This window comes from Pleurodeles waltl, chromosome 1_1 (assembly GCF_031143425.1).
Source record: "Pleurodeles waltl isolate 20211129_DDA chromosome 1_1, aPleWal1.hap1.20221129, whole genome shotgun sequence".
Taxonomy (NCBI): Eukaryota; Metazoa; Chordata; class Amphibia; order Caudata; family Salamandridae; genus Pleurodeles; species Pleurodeles waltl.
This window is the reverse complement of record NC_090436.1, coordinates 245,606,136-245,626,154: the sequence shown is the minus strand read 5'-3', so window position 1 is coordinate 245,626,154 and position 20,019 is coordinate 245,606,136. Positions and strand designations below refer to the sequence as shown.

The 20,019-nt window shown below is 44.5% G+C and overlaps 1 protein-coding gene across 1 annotated transcript in view; it reads left to right on the top strand.

Annotated features, from left to right (window-relative positions):
- The window catches only part of OXCT1 (3-oxoacid CoA-transferase 1), a 448,860-nt gene that overhangs the window by 152,118 nt on the left and 276,723 nt on the right, over positions 1 to 20,019 (top strand). Inside the window, exons 10-11 of the mRNA XM_069221450.1 lie at positions 2,750 to 2,844; positions 8,776 to 8,824. Coding sequence (XP_069077551.1) covers positions 2,750 to 2,844; positions 8,776 to 8,824 — 144 coding nt within the window. The remainder of the gene's footprint in view (positions 1 to 2,749; positions 2,845 to 8,775; positions 8,825 to 20,019) is intronic.

Here is a 20,019-nt window from a genome sequence, read left to right as displayed (position 1 = left end):
TAAATCACAGTCAAACTTTTTTTTTTTTTATAGAAAAAAAAGGAAAGTATTGCAGTGAGAGGGGCTGGCGATTATTCTGTGAATTGAATAGTTTAAACATACTCCCCTTGGAAAACAAAGGATACAGAAACAGAAGAATTGAGTAATTTACTATCAGCTGAAACCACCTTATTTTGCCAATAATTACTTTGTATTGATTTGATTTCACATTATTTTACATGTATTTTTCACCTTATAAAAATAAAGCAAATGGCTTTGAAACACTTGTGATTATAAGACCTGAAATAAAATTACGCTAGCCACCTTACTATAACGTTTATTTTGGTGGTGGGTAACGTGTTATTAATTATTATACACCCTTTAAATCATACTCCACAGAGATTTGGAAAAGTAGGCCACATGCATCTAAGCTTAGGTAGGTGATTTCTCTTCCTGGATCTAAATATGTACCCATCTCTTTGCATAATGCAAATCGTGAGTTTTTGTTATGAATTAACACTTCCCTAATTTCTATATTTAATAAATTACTGCCTGCTGAAGAGCAGAGAAAAAAACATGCTTCAGTCATCAAAAGACAGAGCTGACATTAGAAAGTGAAATGTTTAAATTAAACTACCCTTTTCCGAAGTGGACCAGATATATCTGCCAAAACCGTTAGCAAGAACCTGTAAAGGTAATCTACCCATCCCAAAATTTATATTGGCACTGTACACTGATGACATGGAAAACCAAACCAGATGCAGACAATAAGTCTATACAAAACAATAGTGCTTCGACAAAAGTTCTGCTTGTGCCATCATAGAAGCTGTGAGTTTCTGCAAGTATTGTGCTTTTCCGGTGTAGCATTTGACTGGTGTGGCAGTGGACTCTGTTCAAGAGATATCGACTACATCGGTTACATGTGTAATGGTGTCGATTGTCACAACAGTAGGGCGTCCCGAATGTTAAATACAGTGATGATTCGATCTGTTATGCCGTTGCAGTCTGCCACAAGGGAATATTAGACATAACCCCTTCACATAGTGAAGTACCAGTGTAAACGTGTGCCACACTTCTGTAAAACCTTGTGATAGTAGATGTGGTGGTGTTGGGTGTGCTGGTTAGACAGGCCAATCAGGGGGTCGAGACCTATGACCCCCTTAGATAAAAGACCTATTTCTCATCGAACTTCCAGGGTCCCTCGTGCCTAGAACACTCATATTCACTGGAGATCACTTGTACGGCACAGTACCTAGAACACCCATATTCACTGAAGAGATCACATGAAGATGAGATGAGATCAGATGAACTTCACAGTGAGCAGTCGTGGCTCGCGCAAATTTAAAGGGACGGGGTGGCGTGGGGGGGGAGCATTAAATACAAAAAACATTTAAAAAAACTCATTTACCTGCGCTCCCGCGCAGTACTGCTCCTCTGCCTCCTTTCTCTTCTGCTGCAGGCACAGGCTCACAGTCTGCCCTGCGCCAATCCTGACGCTGCTTAGAGCAGTATTAGTGTTGGCTGGGAGCGCCCAGTCAGGGCACTCCCAGGCAGACTGGGAGCCTGTGCAGACTCTCTCCAGCCCAGCAACCGTGTTGCTTGGCTGGGGAGAGCCCTGTGGGCATGTGTGTTTGGCCGCTCCGAGAGGGCTGGCCAAACACACATGCGCTCTGAGGGGGGTTGAGCACTCCCCCCTCAGTGCACATCACACCCGTGGCTCCGCCCCTTTCCCCCCAAAACGATCATAAACACAGTTTATGATCGTTTTTTAGGGAAAAGGTTTGCTGCTGCTGGTGGGGGGGGGGGGGGGGGAGGGGGCAACGCTCCTTCGACCCTATGGAGGAGCCGCCCTTGATAGTGAGGTGCCACATTGATGTCAGATCCAGTACATTAACGTGTGAGGCATGAAGACATTACCACCTGGAAATGGGCCCCCATCCTAATTTGTCCTTTTACAAAGTCCTTGGGTATGAATCCAAGCCACGCACCTTGCATACATCATTGCACCCTCTATGAAAAGGGAAGTGCTGCAGCAACTTCTTTAGGACAATCAGAAGAAAAAACTATGTACTTTATGGCCATCTTAATAATATTGGCGTGACTGCTGTTGGTACACACAGCTTAATGCTGAAGATTTGCCAGATATATGACACACACCATAGAGTTTGGCCTATTTTTATTCCACTTTTATGAGGCTTGCTATTGAGTGGCGACCTTCAGGTACTGTATTGCTGCAATGTTTGTGGAGCACCCATATTGTTTCCCAGCTTGCTGATGTGGTGCAGTAGTGGATTAAACCATTATCACGTGGCAGTGTGTTAGGTATTCTTTTTTAATGTCTTGTTATTGGCATGCGCACTAGTGTGTTGCTTCCTTATGATGACCACAACGCAGTGCCACTGGTGTGACTAGGAGCCGAGTTCACTCTTGTCAAAAACCAATCATGACTGTCCTCCTAAACTCGGTGACTAACACGGAGTGCATCTACAACTGAAGCATTTTAGAAGTTTTATGAAGCTAAAAAATGACAATATTAGTAATAATCTGTTGTTTATGTAGAGAGAGCCAAAGTGATTGATTCCCAAAACCATTTTTATAGAATTATTATTACCCAATCGAAAGTGGCCCTCATTCGAACGACCTCTTTAGGAAAAATAATAGTCAGCCTTACCAGGATTTGCACCTGCGACCTGCAGATCACATACACACACTCAACTCGCTGAGCTATTTTACTGCCTATTTAAATCTTATCCTTAACTAGTTATGTCAGCAAATTTGGGAATCGGTATTCCAATGCTTGCAAGCAATTACATTCATCCAAACATTACAGTGCATCTGCAGAGTGAAAACGGCGTTCTGGGGCTGGTGAGTATGCATATTTGTGAAAATAAAACCTGATATTCCAGCTGCTGAAACCCGCCTTTTGTTTACCATGCCACAACCACTTCCACTGACAATCAGCATGTAATCACCCTTGTGTTAGTTATTGGGAGAAATGTGTCTATTCTGTCAGAATTGCATGCATTTTCACTCCTAATTGTTAACTGTGAAGATAAGCTGTTATTTGTTCTTCTTTTTGCACTTTTATGCATTGTCATATCTGGTGATTTGTAGTAGCAACCTATCAATAGAGTCTGCGTTCCTAGCTTTATTCGCTGTTCAATTGCAATCTGTAAATAATTTGAAACTGCTGCTGCACAAATTAACTGTTGCCATGGTGATCCATAATGGAGTAGCGATCCAAAATGGGGTAGCTTGTGTATCTGAGCCTTCATTGAACGTAGTGAGAGTGGATGATAGAGGTCAGAAATACACAGACTAGGAACATTGATTCCACAGGCGCTAGGTATAGCACAACTCCATTTGTCTTAGACTGTTGCCTTTGCACAGTCACGTTCTCACATCACGTGTATGTAGGCCTGTTTTCTCACCAACTAGCAAAAAAGGCAATTTTTGTATGTGCCACCACCTTCTTCAACCAATGTTCTCCATTCTTGAACCATATCAGCAACTGAATTTTAAATCTTTGCACATGATAGACTACAAAGTCCCACTCATAAGGAGATGGGAGTGTAGGCTCTAGCAGGTAGGATCTATCCTTAATGCTCATGGCTATTGATATGGCAAAACATTAAACATAGATCTCCTTGTGACTAAACCTGTGATCATGTTTTGTTCCGTGGAAAATGGAGCAGTCTGCTTCACCCATTATCCTCTGCTGTTGTTGAGATTAATGGCTTCTGTAGCAATAACACCCACCTCTCCAGGTGGAGAATAGTTGTATCCATTTCAATAACTTTATTTCAGCCTCAAGGGCCATAAAAGCACATAGCAGCAATAAATAAATACACACATTGACATAAAATATGTACAGTACATGTAACTAAAATATTAAAACTAAGTGCACTTCCAGAGTAACTTGATACATTCTTACTAAAACCATTATAAAAATAGTTTTACCTCTGTCAATCCAACTAGCCCCAAGGAACTTGGCAACAGCAATCACTAACGTTGAGCGAGTGTCTGATGTGAGAATTCAAAGGGCTATGCCGGACCTGCAAACTCCCAGCAGTCTACAAGCCGGGGCCAACCATTTCCTATGAGAAGCAGCGTAGGCAGGGCAGACAAATAAAATATGAGGGAGGTTTTCAATCGGTGCTTTACAAGCTGGGCGAATGGTTGTCCCTTCAAATGACCAGCAACTGGAGAATGATTCTAGTGGCAAGGTGCCTATGCGGAACTGGAAGTAAAATTTCCTTTCTCTAGGCACTGTGATTATGTCCCAGAAGGCCTCATATTTGCACATCTCCTTTGGGTTGGAAAATTTACATGATAGTGTGAAGTGCAGCCCCCAGATCTTCAGAGCCTACCATTTGCCAGTACAGTTTTTTAGGTCGATTTTTGATGGAATGGAGGCAGTAGTTGGAAAGTCCCAAAGTTCTCTAAACCCAAGTGAATAAAGTAACCCCTTGATGTATCTAAACCAGGGGATACTGTGAGAACTATAAATTCCTAAGATGACGTGTAGGGCTACCGTGGAGGAACCAAGCTTTGGGGTGGTCCATAGACGCCGCCAGTACAAGAGGGGACGTAGGTGGGCCTTGTGGCCAATATGTTTCATTCCTAGTTTCTTAAGAAGGGGGAACAGTGGAGTGATTGGCTGGAGCGGCACAAGATTTCTTAGGAAATTATTTTCAGACATTGTTATTTCTTGGGCTTTGGCATAGCCCCATAATTCAACCCCGTAGAGAGCCAAGCTCACAGCCTTGGCTTCATATATCTGGAGTGCAGGGTGTATTGGTTTGGTATGCAAAAGATTCAAATCCTTTGTTAAAACCCATGTTGTTTGTTTTAATTTTAGTGCCTGCTTTACAATGTGTTTTCCAAGACATTTTTTTCTGTTAGCATTAGGCCCAGATAACTAAATGTGCACACCTTTTCGAATGGGGTACCCTCAAGCATAAACTTCCCTCTGAAGGATCTGTTGGGATTGAGCGTCATTAGCTTAGTTTTGGAGGCTTTGATTTCAAGTCCCCGCATGGAACAAAATTCCTCGAAGCACGTGAGGAGTTTCCGTAATCCGCTTGGGGTCTTGAAAATCAGGAGTGTGTCCTCTGCAAAGAGCAGGACTGGAATTTTTTGTGTGCCTAACGATGGTTTATCAACACAGTGGAGAGAAGATGTTTCTTTGGAGTACTTCTTTCCGTAAGGCAAGGTAAGATGAACAAATTGGCCAGTTGCTTTTTAAAGATTAAGTAGGGGTCAGTTGGTTCAGGATGTTTGTCTTGCCAGAAGGAATGAATAATTAATACGGAGTCTGATATATCATGACAAATAGGAGCACAGTTTTTGAGCTGGAGTCCTATCATCTGTGGTCTCAATACAGTACTTCCAGCAATAAAATCCATGTCCAGCCCTCTCAAACAATAATACATGCCCACACATATGTATTTAATAATGTGGGCAAGAAACCAGTTGTAGGGAACTGGGTTATTAGTTGTTAATGATGTGAGGCCTGCAAAAGTAATAGGTCCACAATTTCCGGTCAATGGGAACCAAACATCCCGTTATAACTCTTGACTCGCTCATGGTAGTGAAGCAGAGCAATCCAAGGCTTACTCAGGGGAGGAGTCACCGTTTGCTGGAACACAATAATAACACTCGATAAATGATTGTGCAATCAGTGCTTTTTCTTTAGAAAAGGAAACGTACATTTATTACATACACACTACTAAAATGCAACCATAAAATCATACTATAGAGGGTGCTGCACTCCAGGATGTAGAACACATGCTTCAGTCTTTTTTGGGGGGGCACGGGGGTGGCTCAAAAACATGAGCAAAGCTTAGAAATCTCATCTTTTGTAGACTCTCCAGACAGGGTCAGAGCTATGGTAGTCACTAAGCCTTCTGCAGTTTTGTTGGAGAGGACGGACAGTTGCTCTACTCCTCCAACTCCCCATGCTCATTTTCCTCTTTGGTGGGGCCCGTGCCATCCTGAGGCTATCGCCATGAGCCAAGAAATGGGTGACAACATCCCATCACAGCATTATGAGGTGCTCCCTTGCAGATTGTGAATATTTTAGTAGCGGCTCTGGCTGCTTTCTTTGTTATGCTGCGCGGCCTTGCTGCTTTTCCTTATTTAAAAAAAAAAATTTGTATGGGGGTTGCCCGGTCCCACCCAGGCACCTCTCATCCCACCAATTGTTGGGGGACGACCATGAAGCCCACTCCTGGCAGCCCCTTTGGCTCCCTCATCTCTGCTGCCAATGCGACCTGGCAGCACTCTTATCTCCCTGTCTGCTCCTTGCGATCAGGGCACTGATGTTGGCTTTGGCCACCCACTCCCCCCATACAGAGGCAAAAGGAGCTGGGCAGACCCACCACAGTTGGGGAGGGCGAGGAGGGGGTTGAAAGTGCAGCAGCATTCACTTGAGGGGGTGCGAAGGCACTCACCCCTAAGTAGTTGCAAACATCAGGGCCTAAAACTGGGGGTCACAGGCCCCTCTTTTTTGATTTATGAGCAACACTACAGTGCTCCCAGCTTCTTTTGTGGCGGTAGAGACCTGGAGTTCAGGGTCCTGGGCTCCCGTAAATGAAATCTGACCCGGGTTTGGGATGCCTGGGCCTTCTGTAGTCTGGGAAGGGGGGGGAGCAATATGCCCCCATCCGAGGTAAAAAAGAAAACTCATAGTTCTTGCACTGGGCCGTAGCCTACACCAGGAATATTTATTGAGGATGCAGCAAAGCCTCACGTTCTCGCTTGAAAAAGGGGTCAAAGGTCGCTAATCGTAAAAATGCCATAGCGCTGGCCCCGTTGGGCCTATTTGGACGATCCTGGTCTCATTTTACTCTCCTGGTGGCGAGCTCTAGCCACCAGGAGCACTTCTAGAAGACCCTTCTCACCTCCAGTGCAGTGTGTTTTGCAGGGAACTGATTCAACTGGCTCCCTGTGCCAGCTCTCCTGGTCTTTGTCTCTGGGCTTAGAAGTCCAGGGCTTTTCCCCAGCTGGTACTCAGGGGGCACAAGGGGGGCAGCCACACTGCCATTGGTCCTTTTTGGCATCAGGGGGTTTCTCATTCCAGTTGTTAATAGCTGGCTCAGTCCCAGGGTCCAGCAGCAAAGAGCATAAAAGCAAGAAACAGCCCCTTTCCTCCCCCCAATCTCCCCCCAACAGTTTTTCAAAGGGGTTGGAAGGTTCTAGAAGCCAGGCACCCCTGGACAATCCTAGGGTGCCACATCACCTCTCCACTTCTGTCCCAGCCCTCCTGCACAGCATGCTGGGACAGTTCAGTATGGAGTCATTCAGAAGTCAGTGGTCATATCTACTCCTGCACTCTCAGCTCCGTCTCTTTCTGACATCATTGCGGGAACCTTTCTCCCAAAAACTTCAAAGAATAGCCCCACCTTCTGTGTTGCTCCAGCTGTCTGGGGCTCTTCCTTTGTTCAGCGGACCTGGGCTGACCCCAGCCCTGGTACATTGTGACAGGTAATAATTTAATTTTTAATCCCAAAACTCTTCCTGCTCAGGAGAGGAGGGAAGCACTGTTAATTACTCTTTTTGTGTGGAGTGGCCTTTGTTCCCTCTGCTGGAGAGAAATGTACTTAACGTGGCCCAGCATGGTGACAAAAGGCCTTGCCTCTAATCCTGATCTGAGCCAGAGAAATATGATCATTCTGGAAGGCCGATAAATTCTACAGATACCTTTTTGGAACTTGCGGATTTGATTTTGGCACACGTTTCACTTTTTCACATGTCACTGGACATTTTAGGCCAAAGGGAAGCAGAACTGCACTCTAAAGTATCTTCCCCCCCTAAGTGTCTAAAGTATCACTGCAGATAAAACAGTAAACACACTGACTATGCCTAAGAGTGTACACTAATATCATAAGGTCTACCCCAGGTCAGTATCTAATCCTGCAGAGTCCCCTCTGCTCCAGGCTACATGTGCACAGTTACCGGGATGTTGATAACAGTAGTCTCACATGCCTCACATGTGTTTACATGTAATCATCCAAATTCCCCTTACCCTTGCTGCGTCACAGGGATCTGATCTTAAGGCAGACACTGGCGGTAAGTATGCTCAGTCTATTTGCCACTTGATTACTGTGGGAGAAGCACATGTAGTGAGACACACCCAAACACATTTTTTTTTTTAAACCAGATAATCCAAAAAACAAAAAACCCGAGTGTATTAAATGGGTGAAACCTAGTTTTCAACACCGGCCAAAGTGACAGAAGTGGAGAAATGTGGTTTAACGTAATCAGGCATGACCTGGCTGGGCTATGAAGAACGCATTGGGTATTGAAGCTAAAGATGGCAAAAGGGAGGGAAGGTGGTGTTGAAAGATTGGGATGTTGGGAGGGTAGGGGGAAATGAGAGCAATGTTGCTGTCACTGAAAGGTGCAGTTTGTTGTAATTTATGTCCTTGAAACAGAATAAGGTATGTTGGGGTATTGTTTGCAACGCTATTGCCTATGACTAAATTTAAGTTAAGGGCACATTCCTGTTGACTAGAACTTCCTTTAGGCTGTACCACGTGCTGGTCCGGATCATAGAAGGACCGTGGCCACAGATAATTGCTGCCGTTTTAACTTTGTCTTTAACATTCAACTTTTTGTTCAAAGCTGTTGAGTACAAAGAACACGTTGACCTTTAAAGAGCTCAACTAGTGAATGGGGATTTAATCTGATCAAGTATTGTCTGTGAATATAGTTCACTGTTTTAATTTGAAAGTATTGTATTAGTAGACGTTGATGTTCTGCTTTGTTTTCTTACAAATCTTCTTTTGTCAGGGTCCTTATCCTCGTAAAGAAGAAGTAGATGCTGACCTTATAAATGCAGGTAAGCCACTTTTTAAAGGTTTCCTTCTAAATTTCTGAAAGTAATAGCATTACCAGAATGGGGATAATACACAATTTTCTACAACCTTGAATGAAATGCCTGATTGGAAGATATCATTGCTATTCTATTGTAGTACTAGTGGAATTTGAAGGTTAAAAGAGAGCAGAGCTGTTGTGTGGAGCTGATACAGATTATCAAAGAATTTCTGAAATAATGCCCTTTTTCTAGACTGTAACATATTGTATTTTCTCATCTATATTCTTCAGGTACTTTATTACTTGTTAGGGGTTTCCATCTGCTCTTAATCAAAACTGTAATGAAAATAGCTATTTAGCAAGCGTTCAGACTGGAAAGTCACCTGCATGATAAACAGCCATGTTATCCTGTCCCACAAGAAATTTGAATCCTGACTTATTTTGGCCCTGGTATCACACTAGTCTAGGGTCTGCGCAGAAACGTAGGCCTATTTCTGCCTAGTGTGGGTGCAGAGACATAGACCTCTCACTGACCATATGAGGTCCGAGACCTGGCCTGTGACCTGGAGGGGTTCACCAAGCACGCTCTCGTAGTAGGCAGTGCACCAGTCTCCATGCTGTGGGTCTGCCTAATCAAGCAGTAGTGGCAGCGTACCGTGTTTGAATCTATTGTGTGAATCTATTGTGTGAATCTATTGTGTGAATCTATTGTGTGAATCTGTTGTGTAAATCTGTTGTGTTAACAGACCTTTTTTTCCTGTGTCTTGTGTAAAGTTCTGCTGTGATGTGAAACTCATTGTGCGCATGTGTACATGTTGAAAGGCACCTGGGGTCATCATCTAAACAACTGTATTAAAGTGCTAGGTCTGCGAGAAGCCTGGGAGCAGAGCCAGGGCAAAGTGAAGTTTTATCAGAAGGCAAATGCTATCACTAGGATGAAGTCTCTGATTTTTGATAAACAAAAACTGGCAAGAAGACAACACGCCTGGACTGTAATAACATCATACAGACTTTACGGGCTCAGGAATATTTAGCAGCATCCTTTAATCAGTCTTTGAAACATCAGTTTATACTTTTTAGATTTGGGATGATGGAAACAAAAGACAGGGTCCCTTTATGGAGACAGCAAGCACCAACACAGTCTTGCCGCCTGCGTGGGTCAGACAAGAGTCATTAGAACATATTTTTTTGTGTGTGCCCAGCTCTGCAAGGCCTTAGGACATTGTTTTTGAAAAACCTCTTCATGGCATTAAATATACGCTCATGCAGGCCGGCCGTCATCAGCTGGCTTAGTGGACTCTCAATTCGGTTTTCTTGTCGAGGGACCAAATTTATGGTACAGGTCCAAAAAAGAAATGGAGAATAAAATTTAGTACGCCGAGAATGCATGGTTTATCGGCCGGTGTTAGTTCTCAAACGGCCAACTCCAGTTAGAATTAGTCATAGGTATAGCTCAGTGTTACTTATTTTAGGAAATTGTCTGAGCTTACATTTAATAACTAGAATGCAACGTGGCTTAACACAGGAGTAAGTAAGTCCTGAATTGAAGATCAAGAACAGGGTTGAAGTTAGTGGAGCAGGTTTTAGTCATGTTCAATTTAACATCATGCCTTGATCTAGTTTTAATAAGCAAAACTCATTTTTATGCCCTTTTACTTATATAATGAATATGTTCAATTATTTATATAGGATGTATGTTTGAATTGTGATGGTTTTATTTAACCTTGCTAATAAATACATTTTGAACGTTTTAACATGTTGAATTTCTGTATGTAGTGTGAGTTTGTCAAAAGTATTGTAGAATGGCACTGAGTGTTGTGAATTTTGAGTATTGTGGCTGGTGGGATATGTTTTGGATGCTCCTGACATATCATGGCTCAAGATAGAAGATAAGAACAGCTTTCCTCTGAGAGTGTAAGTGAATTCCCTGCATTCCTGTAGGTGATGGGTGGAGACCCAGGCATGAAATGATAAGGATGAAGATAGGGTTACCTTTAAAAATTCCACTAGGTCCTTGTTAACAATTGTTGATCAGCTCTTCCTGGCACTGATTGGGTAAATGGTAGAAGTGAAGAGTGGGACCACAGTTTTTTGTTTAAGGTGTGGAAGTTTCTATGCAGGGCTTGCCCTTTTGTGTGTCTCTATCTCATTTACGTACTTGAGTATGGCTGATGAAAGCCTGGTGAAACCACACACTTCTGTATGCCCTTGTTTTGGGTACTCCTGCTTGATGCCAGCCATATTGCTGCCTCCTGTCAGAGTCATCACTTTGTATAAAAACTGTCTAGAGAGCAGCTTGAAAATGACATTTGAAATAGAACCAAATCAACCACATTCTAAAGCCTTAGACAATGGATCCATACTAGCTGTCTAGAAAATGTGTGTAAAGGTGGAATCCAACCCCCCCCCCCCAACTTGGTTCCAATATAAATTTGTAATTAACCTGGGAAGGGTATGCGCCATAGTGTAATTGAACCTGTTGTGCAGTTAGGGCTGGTGTCTGTCTGAGACCATGTCTCCCAGAGGTGAGCAGGCAACACATTACACAACACTTTTACTGCACACTGTGACCCCGACAGTAACCTATGTCTTAATTTTGCAGTAGACCACGTTCTTATTCAATACTAAGGGCCTGATATAGAGTTTGGCAGATGGCTCACCCCGTCAGTAATGTGACATGTTTCGTCCCCTTTGTTAGAAGCGCAATAGACCTATGGCACTTGTTATAAGGCAGATGGGATATCCGATTGTGATTGACTAACTGTAATAAATTGGAGTGATAGTTTAAGGGAGTGAAAACCCACTTCAAATGATCACAATACTTGTCAGGGTGAACCACTAGAGTCACGTAAACTTGTGCTTAACCCTGTGGTGGCTTGACACAAAGCAGTCAGGCTTAACTTAGAGGCAATGGGTAACGCATCTATGCATTACTCAAACAGTAATAAAGTGAAAAAACACCACAAGAAAAACGTCCAAACCAATTTAGAAAAACAGGGAATATTTTTTATAAATTATATGATAGCAAAATGCCAAAGATCCAGTACATGGCATGCGGGCACAGCCCTGAAATCGTTTCAGGAGTTACAAATGGATTTTAAGCTTCATCACACCCAGTTTTACTGATACCTACAGTTCCGTCACACCATTACTCTCCATATAGGCGGCCTTAGTGAGCTCCCTGATTTCAACCCATTGGTAAGCAAGCTTTTAGTGGGTGATTTGGGCCCCATAAGATTACACAGGTCTACCACTCCTTAGTCACAAATAGTACAACTACATTTTCCACTCTCCAGGTGGCGTGACAGAGAGATGATGGTGATATTGACACAGAGGACTGGACGGAGGCTGTAGGGGCCCCATGTGAGGTGTCTATCACCTCTCGTCTCCGCCTGAGCCGATTCAAGTATTTGCACAGAGTTTACTATACGAGACACCAGCTTTGGGGCATGAAGGTTCTGGGATTCCCCCCTCTGTCTCCGATGTAGAATGGAAGATGGCACCTTCCTACACATTGTCTGGAGGTGATTATCACTGCAACGCTTCTGGAGGAAGGTGGTGTCGTGTCTTGCAGAGGTGCTTTCCTGGATATTTCCCTAGACCCAAAACGGATTCTCCTTCACAACACAGATAGACTCAGGAAGGGGGGAGAGTGCGGGGGGGACCTGCTTCAAATTACACTTTTTGTTTCTGGGACTCACATTGGCTTAGCGATATATCACCAGGCTGTGGAAAGCTGACTCACCACCAACAGTGGGAGCATGGAAAAAGGGGATCGATCATTGTATGGGTCTCGAAATCGCTGTTTTTCAAGCTAGATGCTGCTCACAGAAACACCAGAAGAAATGTCAGCATTGGGCTGATTATAGAGGGTTGGTGTTGGCACCAATATGTACTGCCAAGGCCCATTTAGACACTGAAATATGAATGTATGGGACTCCGACGTGAGAGATTCAGTGGTGATCTTGTAATGAATGTATATGGGATTCTTGTGTGGGGTGGGTTGGGCTGGGGAAAGACAGTCCAATGTTTTGTCTGTCTTTGTTGCTCAGGAGTACTCACCCTTCGTTTACTGCTTTTCCATGGTCGTGGACCTTTCAGGCTCCATTGTCTGCTTAACACCAAATAAAATGTATTTTAAAAAAACAATATCCAATAAGTGGATCGGGAGATATGAATTTTTAAAGTTTGGAATAAAAATAACATCCAAAAGAATAAAGTGCCAGCCGTGGCTATCTTGTTCTAGATCGGGTCAAAGTCAAATGTTAAAGCCAACCGCAATGGCTCGTCAGTCAGGGACCAGGTTCACCTCTGTAGAAACGTTATCTTCTGACTTAAAAACGTTTATGGAGGAAAAAGTAGTTGATGAGTCTGCTTCATCGTTTAGGACCCTCATCTCCCCCTTGGAGGTGCCCCACAGGTCACCTGCGGATGCACTTTATAACCAAGAGTAAGTGGAGCTTCCCCAGTTTGCAGAAAATGTGGCACAAAACAAGATATCCTTGGTCTGGTCCTTAAAATGTAATCAGGCAGATGAAGAGTAGCTATATATCTGTTCATTGCTGAGCGCAAACAACCAGGCGACACTATGGAGGTATATCAAGAATGGCCATGAACAAATGTGATTGAAAGCAACTGCACAAAAAGAAGCTATATGTAGATAATAATGCCACTACCACCTATTCCTGGGACGCACCATGCAATCAAGACAATGTACTGGAACTTGTGCTCACCCCAAAGGCTACTGAGGTGTCAAAAATCCTGCGTAGCATTAGGTACACAGGCGCTCCGGGTGCTAATGGCATTCCTGCCCAGGTCTTCAAGAATGATACTGAGGGGTGGTCAAAAACACTCTACTGCCCATGCATGACGACCAAGGTTGTCCCCAACAGCTGGAGGGGCTCTATCTTACATCCAATTTGTAATAAAGACGATAAGCAAGACCCAGCCTTATCACTCTTCTTGATATCAAAGCTAGATGTATGCCTCTGTCCGCTTAAAAGAGTTGGAAAACTGGGCTGATGCAAAGGGGATAGTCCCGCTGTGCCAAACGGGCTTCAGGGCAAACGCCTCAAACATGGACAACTGTTGCTGTCTCCTAATTAATACAACAAGCCTTGAGTAAGAAGTCACCACCTCTTTATTCTTGTTTTGTTGATTACTCAGCCTCATTTGAAAAAACGCGCTGCCATTGGAATATGGGGCCTCTAAACATCAATACTTAGGAGTATGGCTGACCACAGATGGAAAATCTAAAACCCACTTGTCTCATCCTAAAGCGAAGGCTGAATTGAAAATCATAAGAACTTGCCAGCTAAACACTCTACTGAAAAGTCCCTCGTCAATTCCGATGCGTCGAATGCTGAGGGCCTCGCTTTTACCGGCTCCAACTTATGGTGATGAAGCTTTTCCTCAGTTTTTCTATAACAGTGGAAAAACTACAAGTCAGAGCCTATAAGAGTGTTTGTTACTCCCGATGTACAAGAGGTTGTTTGATCAGATTGGAACTTGGCCTCGAAAGTCAGAAGTCGGCTAATATGGGTGCTTTCTTTAAATACTACTATAGAATCCTCATGGCTCAGCCCCATACATTAAAGGCAGTTCTACATCTAATTTTTGACTCAAAAACGAATCCTTGGTCGCCCTATCTATCTAAGACGTTTGGAATCCTTCAGATAGACCAGAAGGAACCATGTAAACTGGTCCTTTCCCATTCTGTGCTTACAACTATATTGAAAAAGTAGTCAAAAGCTCTTTCCATGATAAGCAAAACTGGCGAAATTGAATAGCACACCAGTGACCGCATCAGTGACACTATCCTATGATAAATACCCGCTCTCCTGACACCTCAGCCATATCTTAAGTGCTCAATTGGGAAAGCTTGCCTGAGACATATTGTGACAGTGAGACTGTTGGCTCTCCAGATTAGGGACATGAATCCTAAATTGCATTCTCTAGCTACGATCGTGAATTACAGGCTTTATGGCTACCAAACAGATACTTAGAACCATTTACTACGCTGATGTCTGGTGCTGCTGAACTCACGTCCTAGTTTATTAAAATCCCCTTTTTTAACTCATAGTATAAATACTTGTAATGAGGCTGGGAAGTTTGTTTATACTCTGCAGGACTATCTGATCTGCCCACATTGGTAAGTACATCTACCAACTACACAAATCTGTTGAAAGAATGTACGAAGATTGGCTAGACCTACTACTCTGGTAAATTAGCTTGTGAAGCAGAATACTAACTAGAACATTGGACAACTTCATTTGAGCCTATCCAGCGTGCACCTCTCTCAACTTTAACACAAAAGACAATTTTGCTGATTGTATTGTCCCCTCCTGGTTGAGTCCTGTTGATTTGAATCACTATTAGAGGTTTTTTATCATTATTTTTTAATGTTTATCAGGCTTTTTCTTTATAACTCTCTGTGACATTTTTCACAAGTGAAGAAATGTTGCTGCTCTCTTTTGCTTTGAAAGTTTTTTGCACTCTTTAGGCCTGATCATCTGTCAAGACCGCTCACTTTTTACCTTCTTCTGTTTTGAAAGAAGATGGTAATTGTTTGTAAAGATTTTAAATATTCATACAGTAAAGTTTTACATACACAGTCAATGAGTCATCAGTGGGGCAAACTGTATCTGAAGTGAAGCGCAGTGTCCTGGTGAGTTTGTCATTGAAGACAGGAAAAATGAGCATGCTAGGTCTATGCCCAGAAAGGCCTCAACGTTGATTGTGTGCTCTTATGGGTCAGTCCCAATGTACCTCTCTACATTCAAATTTAGAAACTTCTCTGGAAGTCAGCTGTCCTTCAGCAGGACAATTCAGCAAGCTGAGGTCACCAGACCATTTAACTTCAGTAATCCCAGTCTCTCTCGGCTCTCAGGATATACATTTAGGAAAAAGTTTGGAAGTCCCTCATCGTACAGTTTGTGGGCCTGAGGGGTATGTTCTAACACCATCCAGAGGTCCAGGACCTGTGCTATCCTCTTGGGGGTTAGACGTTTCAGCAGAGTCCAGATGCAGGGTCGAGGACTGGTCCAGTGGGAACTGAAAGCTGGGCAGTTGCAGGAAGAGAGGCCTCTGGAAGTTTATTGTATCCTAGCCAACTAACCGTTGGAGTCAGTTCTGGGTTCCTAGGTTCAAGGCAAGCGGATAACTTCTTCCTTCAGGCAGCAGGACAGTCCTTATTCTTATTGTCACATGTTCAGGAGTGTTCTGAGGAGACATCTCTAGGGTCCACTTGGTCAGTGCTAGCCTGTGGTGGAGGGCAAGCTTTTGTCCACCTGTAAACCGATTCTGGTAAGTTTGTCTACTCTCACCGGGTTTAGTGCCAGCCTGACTAGAGAGATAAAGTAGCGGAAGGCCCAGATGTGACTGTCATCTGCCAGTGACATGCATTCCTTTGAAGCAGAGAGAGTGGCTTGGCATAGGCCCTCAGGCAAGCCTGCCAAGGTAGGAGCCACCCTCACCACACACATCTTAACACATTGGAGCCATCAGGGGTCAGGTGACAGCTGGAAACTAGCAGGAAAAGTCTCTTGGTGTTACACAGGAAAATGACAGCTTTCTAAATGGAGTAGTAGTTTAACACTTTGGGGGTCATTACAACCTCGGCGGTCTTTTTTGAAGACCGCCGAGGTACCGCCGTGTGGAAGACCGCCAGTGGTGGTGGTTTTCCGCTCGGCCTATTATGACCGTTGGCAGCTCTCCGTCCTTTTACCAATGGTGAGCCGTCAACAGCCATACTGGCGGGTGGCGGGGAAGTGGAGGTTGCTCCACCTCCACCGCCACACCAACAGAACACCGCCCAGCGAATCACGTCCTGTGATTCGGCGGTGTGGTGTCGGCGGAGCTGCCACCATTGCTCCCGTCCCCTCCCGGAGGATCGACGGAACAGGTAAGTCAATCGTCCGTTAGGGGAGGTGGGTGGGGGGGTGTTGTGTCGGTGCATGGGGGTGTGCGTATGTAGAGGGGGTGTGTGAGTGCGTGTATGCTTGCAGGGGTGTTGTGTGTATGGGAATGAGTGCGTGTATGTCTGTATGGATGTGTGCGTGTGTGTCTGACTGTGTGTGTGGATGTTGGCATGTATGTCGGCGTGTGTGCGTGTAAGGGTGTAGGTGGTGCCTGCATGCGTGTCGTGTGGGTATGGGTGATGTGATGTTGGGGGTCGGGGTGGGGAGGGGAGCCCTGCCACCTTTGGGGAGTGGCAGGGGTTGTGGGGGGTGTAGGGGAGGGAGTCAGGGTTGGGATGGGGGAGGGGGAGACCCCTATCAGTGCCAGGGAAGGAATTCCCTGGCACTGATATTGCTTACCGTCGTGGATTTCATGGTGGTTCAAACCGCTGGAAATCCACGGCGGTAAGCCGGGTCCAAATACCTCCAGTGGTATAGTGACGGCCGCCGGGCTGGAGACCCAGGTCTCCAGCCCAGCGGTTGTCTCCGCCATGGTCATAATTCCCCAAAGTAAGACCGCCAGCTTAACACCGACCGCCAGGGTTGTAATGACCCCCTTTATCTGGTTAAATACCCATAAAAGTATACACAGCCTACATATGTAAAATGAAATTAACATGATATAATAAATCAAAACAAAAATAGTGCAAAAGTAAATTCGCAAATACATTTCGACAAATATATGATAGTGAAATTGAGTACAAGAACATTATTCACAAATAAAACGCAGATGGTAATTGTACCCTAGCAGAGCAATGTAGAGCCATAACAATAATCGCAAAGATGGAATTCTAAGATGTTAAAGTGCGCAAATAGATCTGACGAACTGTGCAAGTTAAGACTAGCTTCACTTCGCAATGCTGCAAGGCAGTACAAGAACATTATTCACAGATGGAACACAGTAGGCGTTTATGCCATGATCAAACAATTGGAGACCATTACAATAATCACATGGATAAAAGTCCCAAATCATTAAAATGCTAGATAGATCCCATAAACTGTGCAAGTAAAACTAGTATCATTTCGCTCTGGCACAAGAGCAAAAATGCGGCCAGATAAAATCATAATTACCCCAGCACCTTAGCTCTAATCCAGCTCCAGTGTAAACATTTGGCAACACCAAAGACAACGGATTCCTTGGTTTCAGCACGCAGCAACCTTAATGCCACAGAGCATCGTCTGCAAACAAACTATCTATGGATAGGCAAAATCCAGCACTTCTTGGGCCCTTATAGCCAGGGCGGAAGAATATAAAGTGAGCTATAATTTCTTCTGCCATTAAGCAAACAGGGCATACATTGTTCTTAACTCCAGAAGCTTCCTATTTTATACAAAAAGAATAACAGAACTTTAAAAACAGTTGTCTGGCAGATGAGGATGAAGTATAGTCAAGGAAGTCTTCAAACTTACTAATATTTGAATAAACATAAAAAGTCAGAGGTGAGTGTGCCTTGTCTTTTATTAGGTACTTCCAACTCCCAATGAAATGCCCAAAAAGCTTCCTTAACATAGTCCCTAGTAACAGGTGTGTGATGCCCTTGTTTTTCCTACAATCAAGTTCCAATTCGGACATTTTATTATCTTAATTTCATCAAGAGCTAATATTTCTGTGAAAGCACTATAATAGCTTTTGTGAGCTAGGCTGTTCTTCAGTCTCCATCCTGCTGACTCCTGCCAGCACTGTGCAGCACCTACAAAACCAACCAGCCGCTGTGCGGATCGTGGTGGTCTCTGGGCACTGGGAACGTCACAGTGAGTGAGTAAAAACTGCATCCCCGCCTGCACTCGCTTTGCAGGACACTGGGCACACGTTCAAGGAGCCCAAGCAGCCTAAGCCCAAGCCAAAAAGACTACTGCCCCACTCTCTTGAATGTGTGGCTTCATGGCTACTTTGCCTGATACCCACACCCACATAATAGACCCCGGAAACAGTGGGGGAACAGTACAGCAGGTGGGGGCACAGTGCTTGTGCCCTTCTGTGATAAAGGAGAAGGCAGCACTACTGATTGACACCCCTGCCTAGTCCACTAGCTTAACCCACCAGCTATTTTGGGGGTCATTGAAACCCCTCCACGTGGCATTTAAGTACAAGCCTTTTTTGTTTTACTGGCAACTTAGTTCAAGAAGAGACGGCCGGAAACAGTGGGTGTGCTTGTCCCTTGCTTGGGGAACTCCGGAGAAGGCAGCACTACTAGCCAGTCCAGCTAGCTAACCAGTATCCCTCAGTCTTCAACTCTATAAGTTAGCTTCCAGCTACGGGCCCCCTATATGGACCTCTTAGACAAAGACCCAGGCTACCCTTACCACCCAGAACATCTATCAGGCGCTGGTAAAGAGATTCAGACTCTGCTAAATAAGGTGAGCCTTGTGTTCGTGGAAGCAGCTGGCTGTGGCTTGCATCTTGGAAAGCAGTAGGTGTGCTTGTACCATCCTTGAGGATCCAGGAGAAGGCATCACTAGTGTCCAGCTCAGCCAGCTACCCTGCATCCTTCAAACTACAGCGTCTCTTGCACGGCCTTTCGTGGTAAAGATCCTACTCATACTTTCTACCTGGACTGTCTAACAGGTGGTGGCACAGTGATCTCGGTTCAGTTAAATAAGTCAAGACTGGAGTCGCGGAAGGTGTCCAGCTCGGCTGGGTGCCGCTTGCATCTTGGAAGCACACCTCTAAATCCACCATCAACTCTGCAACCTGCTCAGAGTATTAGAGTAGAAGTATGCCGGGAAAGCCGAAGGTAAGCAAAGCACCTAACAAAATCCAAAAAGTGCTATACCGCCAAAGAAGGTATCTCGGCATGCGATCAGGGCGCAAAAGGATTCCGCACCTGCTCTCTAAAATGTCATTCCAATCCCTGTCAACGCTTAGCATGAAGGCCAATGCCTTGTGGAAATGCAGCTGCTAATCTCCCCGGTGGCACGTATGTTTGAGAGATCAACAAAAATCCCAGACAAATTTGACCTTTTCAAAGATCCAGCTGGGACCGTTTTCTCCCTGCTAAGTGACTCTACTTCTCTCCCAGATCCAATCTTTCCAATGAAAAGTAGTCAAAGCCCATTATGAGTCTCCAATTTAAACTCAGACTCTCAGGTGGGCACCTTTGACTCATCGCCAAAGGACTCTGATGAAAGCAAAGAGTCAGCTTGGGGCCCGGTCAGCAATCTGGAACTCCTCACATTGGGGTCATCGTCTCCACATCCCCCTGTGGATCTCAATCCACCTCAGGTGCGCAAGGTGCTGCAATTAACAAATGAAGTTCCTCTT